This window comes from Hemicordylus capensis, chromosome 5, assembly GCF_027244095.1.
Source record: "Hemicordylus capensis ecotype Gifberg chromosome 5, rHemCap1.1.pri, whole genome shotgun sequence".
NCBI classification, from domain to species: domain Eukaryota; kingdom Metazoa; phylum Chordata; class Lepidosauria; order Squamata; family Cordylidae; genus Hemicordylus; species Hemicordylus capensis.
Genome location: NC_069661.1, coordinates 141,340,940 through 141,353,193, shown reverse-complemented (window position 1 = coordinate 141,353,193; position 12,254 = coordinate 141,340,940). Strand labels below are relative to the sequence as shown.

The 12,254-nt window shown below is 40.9% G+C and overlaps 1 protein-coding gene across 7 annotated transcripts; it reads left to right on the top strand.

The window, feature by feature from the left end:
• Positions 1–1,428: 1,428 nt before the first annotated feature.
• Positions 1,429–12,037, top strand: MEIG1 (meiosis/spermiogenesis associated 1). Of its 7 annotated transcripts, XM_053258354.1 has the most exons (5): positions 1,543–1,673; positions 3,116–3,242; positions 5,026–5,191; positions 5,608–5,657; positions 11,811–12,037. In XM_053258354.1, the coding sequence occupies exons 1-5, from the start codon at positions 1,658–1,660 to the stop codon at positions 11,839–11,841; spliced, it is 390 nt and encodes a 129-aa protein (XP_053114329.1). In that variant the 5' UTR covers positions 1,543–1,657; the 3' UTR covers positions 11,842–12,037. The 7 variants fall into 7 exon arrangements, with proteins under 7 accessions (XP_053114334.1, XP_053114333.1, XP_053114328.1 ...); XM_053258359.1 differs by lacking the exon at positions 5,608–5,657 and having other exon boundaries at positions 1,429–1,547; positions 3,116–3,180; XM_053258358.1 differs by lacking the exon at positions 5,608–5,657 and having other exon boundaries at positions 1,436–1,547; positions 3,116–3,202.
• Positions 12,038–12,254: the final 217 nt, after the last annotated feature.

The window sequence follows — 12,254 nt, the reverse complement described above, 5'->3', positions numbered from 1 at the left end:
GGGAGAGTGGGTCAAACGGCATACACAGGACCTCCTTTCAGCCCCACACTCAGATCATGTGTAGAGCCTTATACTCTCTCTTTCTCCCCCCCCCCCCACCATTGGCTTGAAGGAGAACACAGAGGCATGCAATGTGAACACAAAGCACACAAAGAAAACCTAGGGCAGAGGCAGGGGCTGCTTCCCTCATGCCATGAATGCAGTTTGAAGTGGCTTCACTCAACATTTATCCTGAGAGCTGGAAGCTATGTGTGGGAAAGCTCCTGGACTATATAATACATTTTGGGGTGGTTGATTCCAAAAACCTTGGTTCTGAGAGGAGGTTTCCCTGTTTTACACACAACAGGCTTTACTACAAGTTTACTGGGAGGATTTACTGTGAACTTGAAGTCCCCCAAAACCAACACAAATTGTGGATTTTTTTACCCCATATAAATTGGGCTCCAATGTGCTATGAAAAACCTGAATTGTGTGTGAAGTTGTGAACTGGGAGTTATTCACAGTTGGCTTCAGGGTCAACGTTGAGCAAAGCCACTTCAAAGTACACTTGTGGCATTGAGGGAAGCAGCCCCCCTCTCTTGGTTTTCTTTTGAAACAAGTCCACCTGGCATCCTCCATGTTTTCCTTCTAGCCAATGGGGAGAGGGAGAGCTCCTGCAGAGATAGATCTGCATTTCTGAAAAGAGCATGCCTCTTATCATGCTAATGATTCTACATCAGTGGCTCCTCTCCCACTTGTGTTTTCAGAAAAAGTAGCTTAAAACCAGCATTTTTAAAACCCAGACATATGTCAAGATAAGCCCGGTTTGTGTGTGGAGTGGGTCCAAAAATCTCTAAGGGGCTTCGAGGTAAATTTGGCTGGTGTGTGAATGCACACACTCTCTTTTGAAGGAGATTGGCAGAAGCCCTGTGTGTAAAGCCTGAATCTGGTTGCCATGTTATTGCACCCCCTCCATTCCCGAGGAGTTGCCAGTTAAAGGGTTCATGTGAAAAAAGAGTTAGCAAAGAGCTTTTAAAGCGGCGAGTCTCTTCTATTTAGCAGGGGGAGAACAACTGTTCCAATCTAGCCCCAGCACAGCAGCCCTCCAGTGGCTAATACTGGGTTCTACACTGTGTTTCTTTTCACACCATCTCATTTACTTACTTTATTTTTCTATGTGAACCGCTTTGAGAACTTCGGTTGAAAAGCAGTATATAAATAGTAGTAATAGTACAGCCTAACCCAGGAATAAAGCGCACTCCTCCTAAAACTTTTGCTACTTCGCAAAAAAATTCTTGCCCACGCCCACCCGCCTCTGGGACCGTGGAGAGTGTATGTCGTATTTGTGCATGAGGAGTTTGCTACTGATTGGCCACTTTGGACAGCGCCCTCCCCGATGCATCTGTTGATTGGTCCGTTAACACAACGCCCCGCGCCGCGGCTCCTATTGGCTCGATTCACTCCGGGAGCCGGAACCCTAGCGGTTGCTAAGCAACTGCGTAACAGCTAAGAAGCGGGGGGGGCGTTGAATAGCCCGCGCGAGGTTGCACGCGGAGTGGCTGTTGAGGGTGAGTTTCGGTCCTCAGCGGGAATTGGGAGGAGAGTCGCCGTGGGGCTTGGTTTTTGACGGGAGAAGTGCTCTGTGAGGGTGGGCGTCGTGGCAGAGAGGAAGTTAGCGATGGTAGAAAAGAATGGTAACAATTCACACCCCTGCTTTCATTCCCTCAGAAGTAATTGTTAATCTTAATTAGGTGCCCGGTTGGCCCCGCCCCAGTCTCGTTCAGCCCCTTCCCAATTCCAAATCCCTCCCTACTACTGGTTTGACAGGGCCTCTAATCTAGCGGTGTTTTGTGTGGCGTTTAAAGCCCTTCAGTGAACTTTTGAAGTCTTGCCTCCTCAGTTATTGCTAAGCGCTCCCCCACACGCGGAACTATGCAGGTTTTTTAAAACAAAGAACAAGAAAAGACTGATGTAGAAACAGCAACAACCTTTTTGAATAAGGTGTAATTTGTTCTACTATATTAAAATTTAAAGCTTTCCTTTTGTTAGCGATGCACTGCGTTATTTCAGATGTGTACACACATCATTTGCTCTTGCATTGTGCTCCTTTTCCCATTGCTCTTATTTCGTGTCTCCAACTTCTGCATCACATGATCATGTATCATAGGTGTCTATATTGACAGTCACGACCACCCAGAGATTTTACAAAATGTGACGATGGAAAAAGGAACACTGATGAAAGGCCTTAATTATTACTTGTTACTTAAAACATTTTTAGTCATTTCAAAAATATTATTTAATGACAATGGAAATATTAATGGATTTTTTTCACATCTCATAAATGCAATTGCTGTGCAGATCTGTTTTGATTTTTAACCAGTTGTTTTTGTGTACTACTATTTCTGTGCCTAGTCCCATTCTAACAATGTAGTATTTGTTGTATCAATATGGGGATCTGCTTCTATGGCATATCTCTTCAAACTAAACTAGTTAAATATATTATTTTGATACGAGAGGCCTGGAAATAACATAAACATGCCCTTTCAAATTTAGTTGGTACATTTTCAAACATGCCTAGAAAACCTCTTAAACATCTGATTAATGCACTTCCACTTCAACTCACTCAAAAATGAGTGTTTCCCCAGCTTTAAAGTCTCCCTCCTCTTCCAGCTGCTGGTGCAAAAACATGACCTGAAATTCTGCATCTCTGTGTAATAATTATGCATATTGGTCCATAAATGTGCTTGCAGAACATCTTTCCACAGATGATATCAAAAGCACATTCAGCTGTAAATCTGCCTTCTTTGAACTCTCCATTAGATTTTAAAAACTGGATTCCTGCATATTTGACACTGCATTGAAATCATTCACATGTGCACACAAATGAACCAATAGTGATTCAAAGCCACTTTCAGTGGTGTGTGTGAAAGTGCTCTACAGCAGGGATTCTCAACATTGGGTCTCCAGATGTTATTGGACTTCAACTCCCATAATCCCCAGGCCTAGTGGTCTTTCACTGGGGATTATGGGAGCTGAAGTCCAATAACATCTGGGGACCCAACGTTGAGAATCCCTGCTCTAGAGTGCTTAGTTTAGTATTCTATTTTAGTTATTATTTCCATTGTGTTTTTTGCAGGAGTTCCTATGGAAAATCCATTTGTGTTCATGGATAATAATGATGTACCATGTACATCTGGAGAGGTACTTATGGCAGATGTGCCTGGTATGTCATTCAGTAGAGAAGACATTAGCTTTGAAGATACGTAAGTGGTGATATAATATAGGGTCTTCAAGTTAATATGCCATTGAAATTGAGCTGTACTATTCATTGACAGTTCTGTTCTTTCTTGGGGCAGGGCACAAACTAAAGAAATATTAATCCATCACAATCCAAAGCTTGGAGCAAATGATAGTGTTAAATAGCTTGTGTTCAAGCCAGAGTCTGTGTGACTATAGAAAACTGGGGGAGATCCTTTTGGTAGCTAGAGCACAGCGCTCTTGATGTCCAGCAAGAGAACCAGCGTTGTGTTATGGTTAGAGTGTTGGATTGGATCAGGGAGTAAGTAAGTAAAGTGTGCTCTCGAGTCGGTGTTGACTCTGGTGACCTCAGAGCCCTGTGGTTGTCTGGTAGAATACAGGAGGGGTTTACCATTGCCATCTCCCATGCAGTATGAGATTATGCCTTTCAGCATCTTCCTATATCGCTGCTGCCTGGGAAACATACCAGCGGAGATTCGAACAGGCAACCTCTGGCTTGCTAGTCAAGTCATTTCCCCACTGTGCCATTAGGTGGCTAGGGCCAGGGAGACCCAAATTCAAATCCCCATTCCTCCATGAAACTCACCGGGTGCCTCTGGGCCAATCACTTACTAGACAAATTAGACTTATTACACAAATTAGAGTTTCCCCTTCTCTGAAAGTTTTTAAGGACCTGAAAACATACCTGTTTAGTCAGGTCAGTGTTTTCTCTAATTTTTTTCATGTGTCTGGAATGAGTTTTGTTCTGGGTGGGAGTATCAAGGCAGTGTGTGCATACATCCATTCAGAATGGGGCCTTCCTGATTCGACCTGAGCAAGATCTAAAATTAATGGAGCGGACATAAAAAAACTTGTGAGTGCAGGCGAGTGTGTTCCTTAGAGGGAACACTGATGGGGTGGTATAGAAATGTACACCACTCTGGGCTTCTTGTAAGAAGTGTAGGATATAAATGTAAAAATAAAAGCCCCTCTTTGAAGCTTGGATTTTTGAGAGGGGAAATTGGGCTCTGAAGATGTGTGCTATAGTTGTCACCCAGCAATGAGCTTTTCAGCAGCAAAGGTGCAGCCCACTTTCACCAAAGAAAGGATTGTGAGGGGTTGGGGAAGCCCCTGTGAATTTTCACTGAAACCCACATGTTGATAATACTTGTTGGGTGTTTGCTACATATAATTTCATGCAGTTGACAGAATTGTGGGTTGTTGTATAAAATGGGTTGGATTTTATTTGAGTTTTACTCTAGAAATTTAAGGAAAATATTATTAGTGGATAGTATTTATGTGTTTTATTACAGTCTCTTTACTAGTAGTGTGCATGGTTTTGGTCCGGCGCCATTGGAATGACCTCCGGACCAGTCCGGAGGTTCGGATGGGTGGGGGAGTGTTACTTTAAGCGGGGTGGTGGTGGTAGTACTTCCCCCCCGCCCGCCGCCGCTCTTCCCCCTCCGGTGCTGTTCCTTTGAAAAATCTTCTTGGGGAGGCAGAGTTCCTCCCCGCCACCCCTGCCCCCGTCGTTGTTGCTTACGGTGCAAAAGAGACGAGCGCTAGCGGCGCGCATGCGCCCTGCGCGGTGCGCGTGCTCGTCTCTGACGCTGCCACGTGCGCGCCGCATACGTCATGTGCGCGCCGCATACGCCACCCCGCTTAAAGTAACAGTCCCCCCCCCCCGTGCTGGACGGGGGGGGACTCCGGACCATGCACACCCCTACTCTTTACATCAAATACAGTGATATCCTCATTTCAACACTCAGTTTTTGTACATATGATTTCCCCCCCAACACTTGTGTTTAGCAAAGTAACTGGTGACATCTCCGGAGCTGCAGCCAGCATTGACATAAAACCGAAATCCATACAACGTGCCAAAACATGGTCAGATGAAGTTGAGAATCTGTACAGATTTCAGCGAGCTGGATATAGGGATGAGATTGAATATAAGCAAGTGAAGCAGGTTGATATGGTAAGTCTTCGCAATGATTTAAGGTTTATGTATTTTAGTGGTAAATGCTCTATCTTTTTCAAGTAATAAGTGATACTTGCTGGGTGACTCTGGGCCAGTCACTTTTCTCTCAACCTAACCTAATTCACAAGGTTGCTGTGAGGAGAAACTTAAGTATGTCGTACACTGCTCTGGGCTCCTTGGAGGAAGAGCGGGATATAAAATGTAAAAAATAAAATAAAATAAATATAATAGGGAGAGAAAATACCAAATAACTTGTTCTTTCTTCTGTGGAGAACAGATGGGTACTTCTTCTCCTAGGTATATGTAGGAGGTATGTTTTTGTAAGATGCTGCTCAAGCTTTCTGAAACAGCCTAACAAGGACTGAGAGGATACCCCACTTATTTTTTTTTCAAATTCTCCACACATACCATAGGATTCACGGGAGGAGATGGATTTGTGGTATCCACAAAAAATGGCTGCCTTGTAAGTAAAACCAAAATTTGTTGACCGGTACTCAAGAGCCTTCAGCATTTCTCCACACGTTTTTTTCTAATTTGCAAACACTCCATACTTAAACATCCTGCCTTTTTCTTTTTAAAAAATCTTTTTGACATTATGATGGCAGTTAAATCTTGACAATCTAATAGCCATGTATTCCACAGGCTTAGCAAATAACACAGTCTCCAATTTTATTTTGTTTTCCAATTTATCTTATGTTCAGTGTTAAGTTCTATTATTTTGGAGTTAGCAGTGCCTGTTTTCTTAGGGTCAATGTACAAAATCACTTTCTTTTTCTTTTGAGTAATGCCGATAACGACCACCTTTCAGTTTAGGATACAATAGCTCATAAAGCTGCAATTCTGCACATTGGTTGTTTAGATCCCAGTGAAGTCAATGGGATTTAAGCAGCCTAACTATGTATAGGATTGCAGTCTAAACAAATACAAAATACCATTACTACTACTACTTTTGTTTCCCTTGTACAGTCAGTTGCAGATAAGAATCCTTACTATATTCACGTATGCATTAGAATAATAGTGAATATAGAATACTTATGAAAATCTGTTTTTCAAATGTTTAATCATCATTGCCACTATAAAGTTTATTAAAATATGTTAAGGGATAGTTAATCTAAACTGAGTAATCTTTAAAAGATGTAGTCATCTTAACTGGTTGGAACCTAGAAATCTGACCAGAAAAGTCTGGTCGGGTTTTTTCAAAAACATGCCAGAATAGATATTGAAAGTTGCACAAAGAATGATACTAGAGCTATATAGCTGATTTTTAAAACTGCACTTTCAACTTGAAAGAAAATTCCCTTCATTCAAAATAAGCAGATAGTGTTTTCACTCATTTATTGCTTACAGTGTCACTTCATAATGCCAATGTCCATTTGTAGGAAGCATGGAACTGCTCACTATTGCTAAGCAGCATGAAAAAACTCCCCTCTTTGAATCTGGCCTTTAACAAGACTGTATCAAGTAGCCATTGTGTTCCTTTGAATACACCAACCTTTCTCTGTTCCATTATTTGTTGGGAAACATTTTCATTGCTGAACCTTCATAGGTATAAATCAAAATCTCAAATATGCTCTTGTTTGTCTTCTCAGTAGCTTAAGAACTGTTCTCAGTCCCAAAACCCAAATGGTACGATAGCATTGCAGTGCCACATTCATTAACTGGCATAATAGGCCTCCCAACAGATATCAAAACTGAATGTGTGTTAATGAATTGTAAAGTTAGCTGTGGCCTGCTGGGCATGATTTCCTGGCACAGGATTCATGACCCACAATGAAGAATATCTTGTTTACTCTTGGGTTATAAGATCAGCTGATATACTGTTTCTAAAGCTATATAGAATCCAGATTCCAAGGCTGATATATACATACTGAAAATACTTCGCTGTCTCAGATGTTTTCTGGGAAGTGTTTGGTGATTTCAGGGAAACGTCTGTATACGGTAATTGTGTGATGGCAAAGCCTTTAAATTTGATGTTGGATTAGCAAGATCAGGTACATTTTTATTGTTCTAATATGTAAATCTCAATTATTCATATTATTTTCAAACTAATAGAAAGAGATTTGACACTTTTGATATCTACTCCATCATGCTCTTCTATGTTTTAAATGGTTTGCTCTCACCTATCCTATGATGCCTTACAAATTGGCAGATCTACCTTTTAACAAACATGAAGCTGCTTTTCAGAACATCAATGTTGCAGAAATTCACCACTTGCTTTCTAGACTCTGATCTTGTGAAGTCCATCAGCATTGCAAGTCCTCATACTGCCATGGGTTCCATGAAAGCTCTTTACCAATGCTTTGACCCAGTTTTTAAGATTCTTACAGTACTGATATCACAGGTCCCAAATCAACAGTGATGCATGTATACAGCTATAGTACTAAAACAAGTACTTAAAAATATTGACAAAGCTCACAGAGTTAACTTTGCTAACTTTGTCAGGAAAGATCAGCATAATAAGCTAATAACAGTGCATAAACAGTTATAAACATAAAAACAGTGCATAAATTGACTGCATTGTGCCCATTGTATTGTTACTGGTTTTTATTTTTAAACCAATTATTTTTAGGGGGACTTCTCCCTTGTGCTGTTTTTAGAACCTACTCTAAAAGGACAATCTAGTTCATACACAAACCTTAGTGGCGATAAGCTATGGAATTGCTATGATTTTATATACCATGCTGAAACTTTTACCAGTTCTGATTATTGTCTTGCCAGAGTATGAATTCCTCTTTTGACTATCATGCAGCCCAATTGTATGCATACACCTAGAGCGAGTATACTGTAATGTAGTGACTATGAAACTGAGCTATGATGTGGCAAGTCCCTGGTTTGAATCTCACCTGTGCCTTGAACAGAGGAGAGCTGGTCTTATGGTAGCAAGTATGACTTGTCCCCTTAGCTAAGCAGGGTCCACCCTGGTTGCATATGAAAGGGAGACTAGAAGTGTGAGCACTGCAAGATATTCCCCTCAGGGGATGAAGCCGCTCTGGGAAGAGCAGAAGGCTCCAAGTTCCCTCCCTGGCTTTTCCAAGATAGGGCTGAGAGAGATTCCTGCCTGCAACCTTGGAGAAGCCGCTTCCAGTCTGTGAAGACAATACTGAGCTAGATAAACCAATGGTCTGACTCAGAATATGGCAGTTTCCTATGTTCCTTGAACTCATTAGGTAGTCTCAGACAAGGCATTCCCTCTTAGCCCTTCATCTGCAATATGGAGATGATAATACTCGCCTTACAGGGTTGTTACAAGGATTACAAGATAGTACAGGTGAAGTGAATATTTAAAAGCACTGTGAAAATGTCGTATTATGATGATGCATGTTTTCTCAGAAATAAGTCCCACTGTATTCAGTTGTGCTTTCTCTTCAGTAACTGGGCATAGGACTGCAGTCTTAATCACTGACACTCCGATTCCAAATACATTGCTTTAAAAGGTTCCATTGTCCTGAATGATAGCTGACATCCAGCCATGACTAACTTGTCCTTTTTAATTTCAATGGACTTTCGAGCAGCAAAAGCTAGAATGGACTGTAAGGAAATGGTTATTAGGATGTTTTGAAACTGAGGTTATTTATAGATTTACTCTTTAAGGTTTAACAATGAAAATGTTTCCTCATCAGTGGTACATAGTGCCGTAAAGTAGCTGGGTTCACACACACTCTGGCACTTCATTCTGAAGAAACAATTCCTGTGAAGTTTGCTTTTCACAAATGAGCATTCCATACAGTTGAAGTCACCAAGGGTTCTGATGTTGCCAACATCCAATATTAAGCATTGTGAGATGGGCTCAGAACATCTCACAATTTGAGAGATTTGAAATAAGGGCTGTTCTATCTTATGCTGGTCTTGGACGTTAATAAAGATGTTTGAGATAAGGATTGAGATGGTTATTTGTCTTCCAGTTTCTGGCCCTTTCAGAATATGCTAACTTTCTGATTCTTTTCAACCATCATGAAGACTAGAGGTTTTTTGTGTGTTTGTTTTTGATTAACATTGGGGGTCTGGCAAGATTAAATGTGCCATAGCACTCGCTGGGCTGCATTATTGTTCCTTTGCTTTTGTTTAGAGCATATTTTGGCTGCATTCATAAAAGGAACTGAGCATGTTAAGCTTAGTTCTGAAAACACCCATTACTAAAGTAGATGAATGGTCCACAAGTCCTTTGGATGAGGGTCATAAGATTGGTTTGAAACAGTAAATTATTGTGGGATTGAAGATGGGCCTTGGTTCACTGAATTGGTTCTCAGTATCCTTTTAACCTTTATGAAATTCATTGGTATTGCAGAGGAAGGGACATAGAACTAGCAAAGTTTCATTTGTAAAGGAGGCACAAGTATGAAGAGGTAGTAAAGATTAAAAAAATAAGGAACATCAACCATTAAGGAGTGGCATGGACTTTTCTTTAACACATTAATATATATGAGAAACTGGGCCAGTTCAGACATCACTTGGAATCATTGTTAAATCTTGGTTCCACATGACATACCCAACATGTGACATGGATCATGTGGACAGCTTGTAGAAAGTGTCAACTCAATGTGCGGCAGCTGTGAAAAAGGCCAATTCCATGCTAGGGATCATTAGGAAGGATGTTGAAAATAAAACTGCTAATATTATAATGCCATTATACAAAACTATGATGCAGCCACCCTTGGGGTACTGTGCACAATTCTGGTCACCATACTTAAAGATGGACATTGTAGAACTGGAAAAGGTGCAGAAGAGGGCAACCAAGATGATCAGGGGCCTAGAGCACCTTCATTATGAGGCAAGGTTACATCAGCTGGGACTTTTTAGTTTAGAAAAAATACGACTGTGGGGAGATATGATAGAGGTCTATAAAATCATGCATGGTGTGGAGAAAGTGGATAGAGAGAAAAATTTCTCCGTCTCACATCACACTAAAACTAGGAGTCATCCCACGAAATTGACTGCCAAGAAATTTAGGACCAACAAAAGGAAATACTTTTTCACAGAACGCACAATCAACTTGTGGAATTCTCTGACACAAAATGTGGTGACAGCCAACAACCTGGATAGCTTTAAGAGGGGTTTGGATAATTTCGTGGAGGAGAGGTCTATTAACAGCTACTAGTCTGAGGGCTATAGGCCACCTCCAGCCTCGGAGGCAAGATGCCTCTGAATACTAGTTGCAGGGGAGTAACAGCAGAAGAGAGGGCATGCCTGTGGGCTTCCCGGTGGCACCTGATGGACCACTTTGTGAAACAGGATGTTGGACTAGATGGGCCTCGGGCCTGATGCAGCAGGGCTCTTCTTATGTTCTTATATGACCTTCATCTATTTGACCATGGTTCGTCATGATGTCTAAACTGGCCCATCTTTTAATCTAAAAGTTTTATCAAGTATGCAAAACATTTTAGTAAAAAGCATTATGGCCCCAATCCAACAGAGTTGTATGCAGCATATAGGGTTGAATCAGTATAATCCTGAAATGAAGCTGAAATGTTGCTGATTTGCTGTTTGGCAGGGAAGGAGGAGTTGGGAGACTAATGCAGTCCGCCCTTCCCTTGCCCAAACAGCTGATTGGTAGGATTGCAGGTTAATTTATTGTTATTGTTATCTTGTTTACACAGTCAGACAGGTGTTATTGACTGGTTTGTTTTATCCAGACATCGAGTCCTTCCCAAGGACCTGGGATGCCAGAATTTTATTGTCAATTGTTATAGATATCGTCGCGGAATATAGGCTGTTCCCAGTAAAGCTGCTTTTTGTAATTGGCTGATGGTGATTTCTGTGACCCCTATGGTGTTGAGGTGCTCTTCAAGATCTTTTGGAACTGCACCCAGGGCGCCAATTACCACTGGGATTATTTTGGTCTTTTTCTGCCACAGCCTTTCCATTTCAATTTGTAGATCTTTGTATTTGGTGATTTTTTCTATTTCTTTTTCTTCTATTCTGCTATCCCCTGGTATTGCTATGTCAATTATTTTGACTTGTTTTTCTTTCTTCTCGACTACAGTTATATCTGGTGTATTGTGTGGCAGATGTTTGTCTGTTTGTAGTCGGAAGTCCCATAATATTTTTACATCTTCATTTTCTTAAACTTTTTCAATTTTATGGTCCCACCAATTCTTGGCTACAGGTAGCTTGTATTTTTTGCAGATGTTCCAGTGTATCATCCCTGCTACCTTGTCATGCCTTTGTTTGTAGTCAGTCTGTGCGATCTTTTGACAACAGCTGATTAGGTGGTCCACGGTTTCATCTGCTTCTTTACAAAGGCGGCACTTGCTGTTTGTGGTGGATTTTTCGACTTTTGCTCTTATTGCATTTGTTCTTAGTGCCTGTTCTTGCGCAGCCAGTATTAAATTATTATTATTATTATTATTATTATTATTATTATTAATTTTAAGGGTTTGATTGCACAACTCTGGCTGTTGGATCAGACTGGGGAGTCACATAATCAGTGCCTGTTTATATGTATGTATGGGTCCTCCTCCAGGCACAAATATGTGTGCATAATGCCCCTAGCTGGATGGGGCATATTTGTACACACACATCTAGTAACACTTCTGCAAGAGACTATATGGATTACATTCACTCTGTGCCAACTATTTAAAATATCTTAGCACTTTCCCCCTTGTTATTCTGCCTATAGGTGGAAAGGTGGCCAGAAACTGGATTTGTGAAGAAACTTCAGAGAAGGGATAATACTTTCTATTATTATGATAAGGAAAGAGAATGTGAAGACAAAGAAGTTCATAAAGTTAGAGTTTATGCTTACTAATTTTTATTTCAGCCTACAGGTTTTTAAAAGTAAAATGGCTGAAATTATTGTTTGTAGTAAATGAAATGTCAGCCATTAAACAAGTTTTCTGAAATTAACTTGATCTGTTTTTAAATATGCCTCCACTCTTTTCTGCAAATAGAAAATAACAAGAATAGATCCTCAACAGAATGTTGCAGTCTATTCCTGATGTGTAAGTGTTACCTGAGCCTGTGGCTGAGCATGCTGAAAAAACATAAGAGCAATGAAGACAGGAGTGCCTTCTCTAACTTGGGTCTTATTTAATAATGCCCCCCGCCGGGTGTTTTCCCTGGG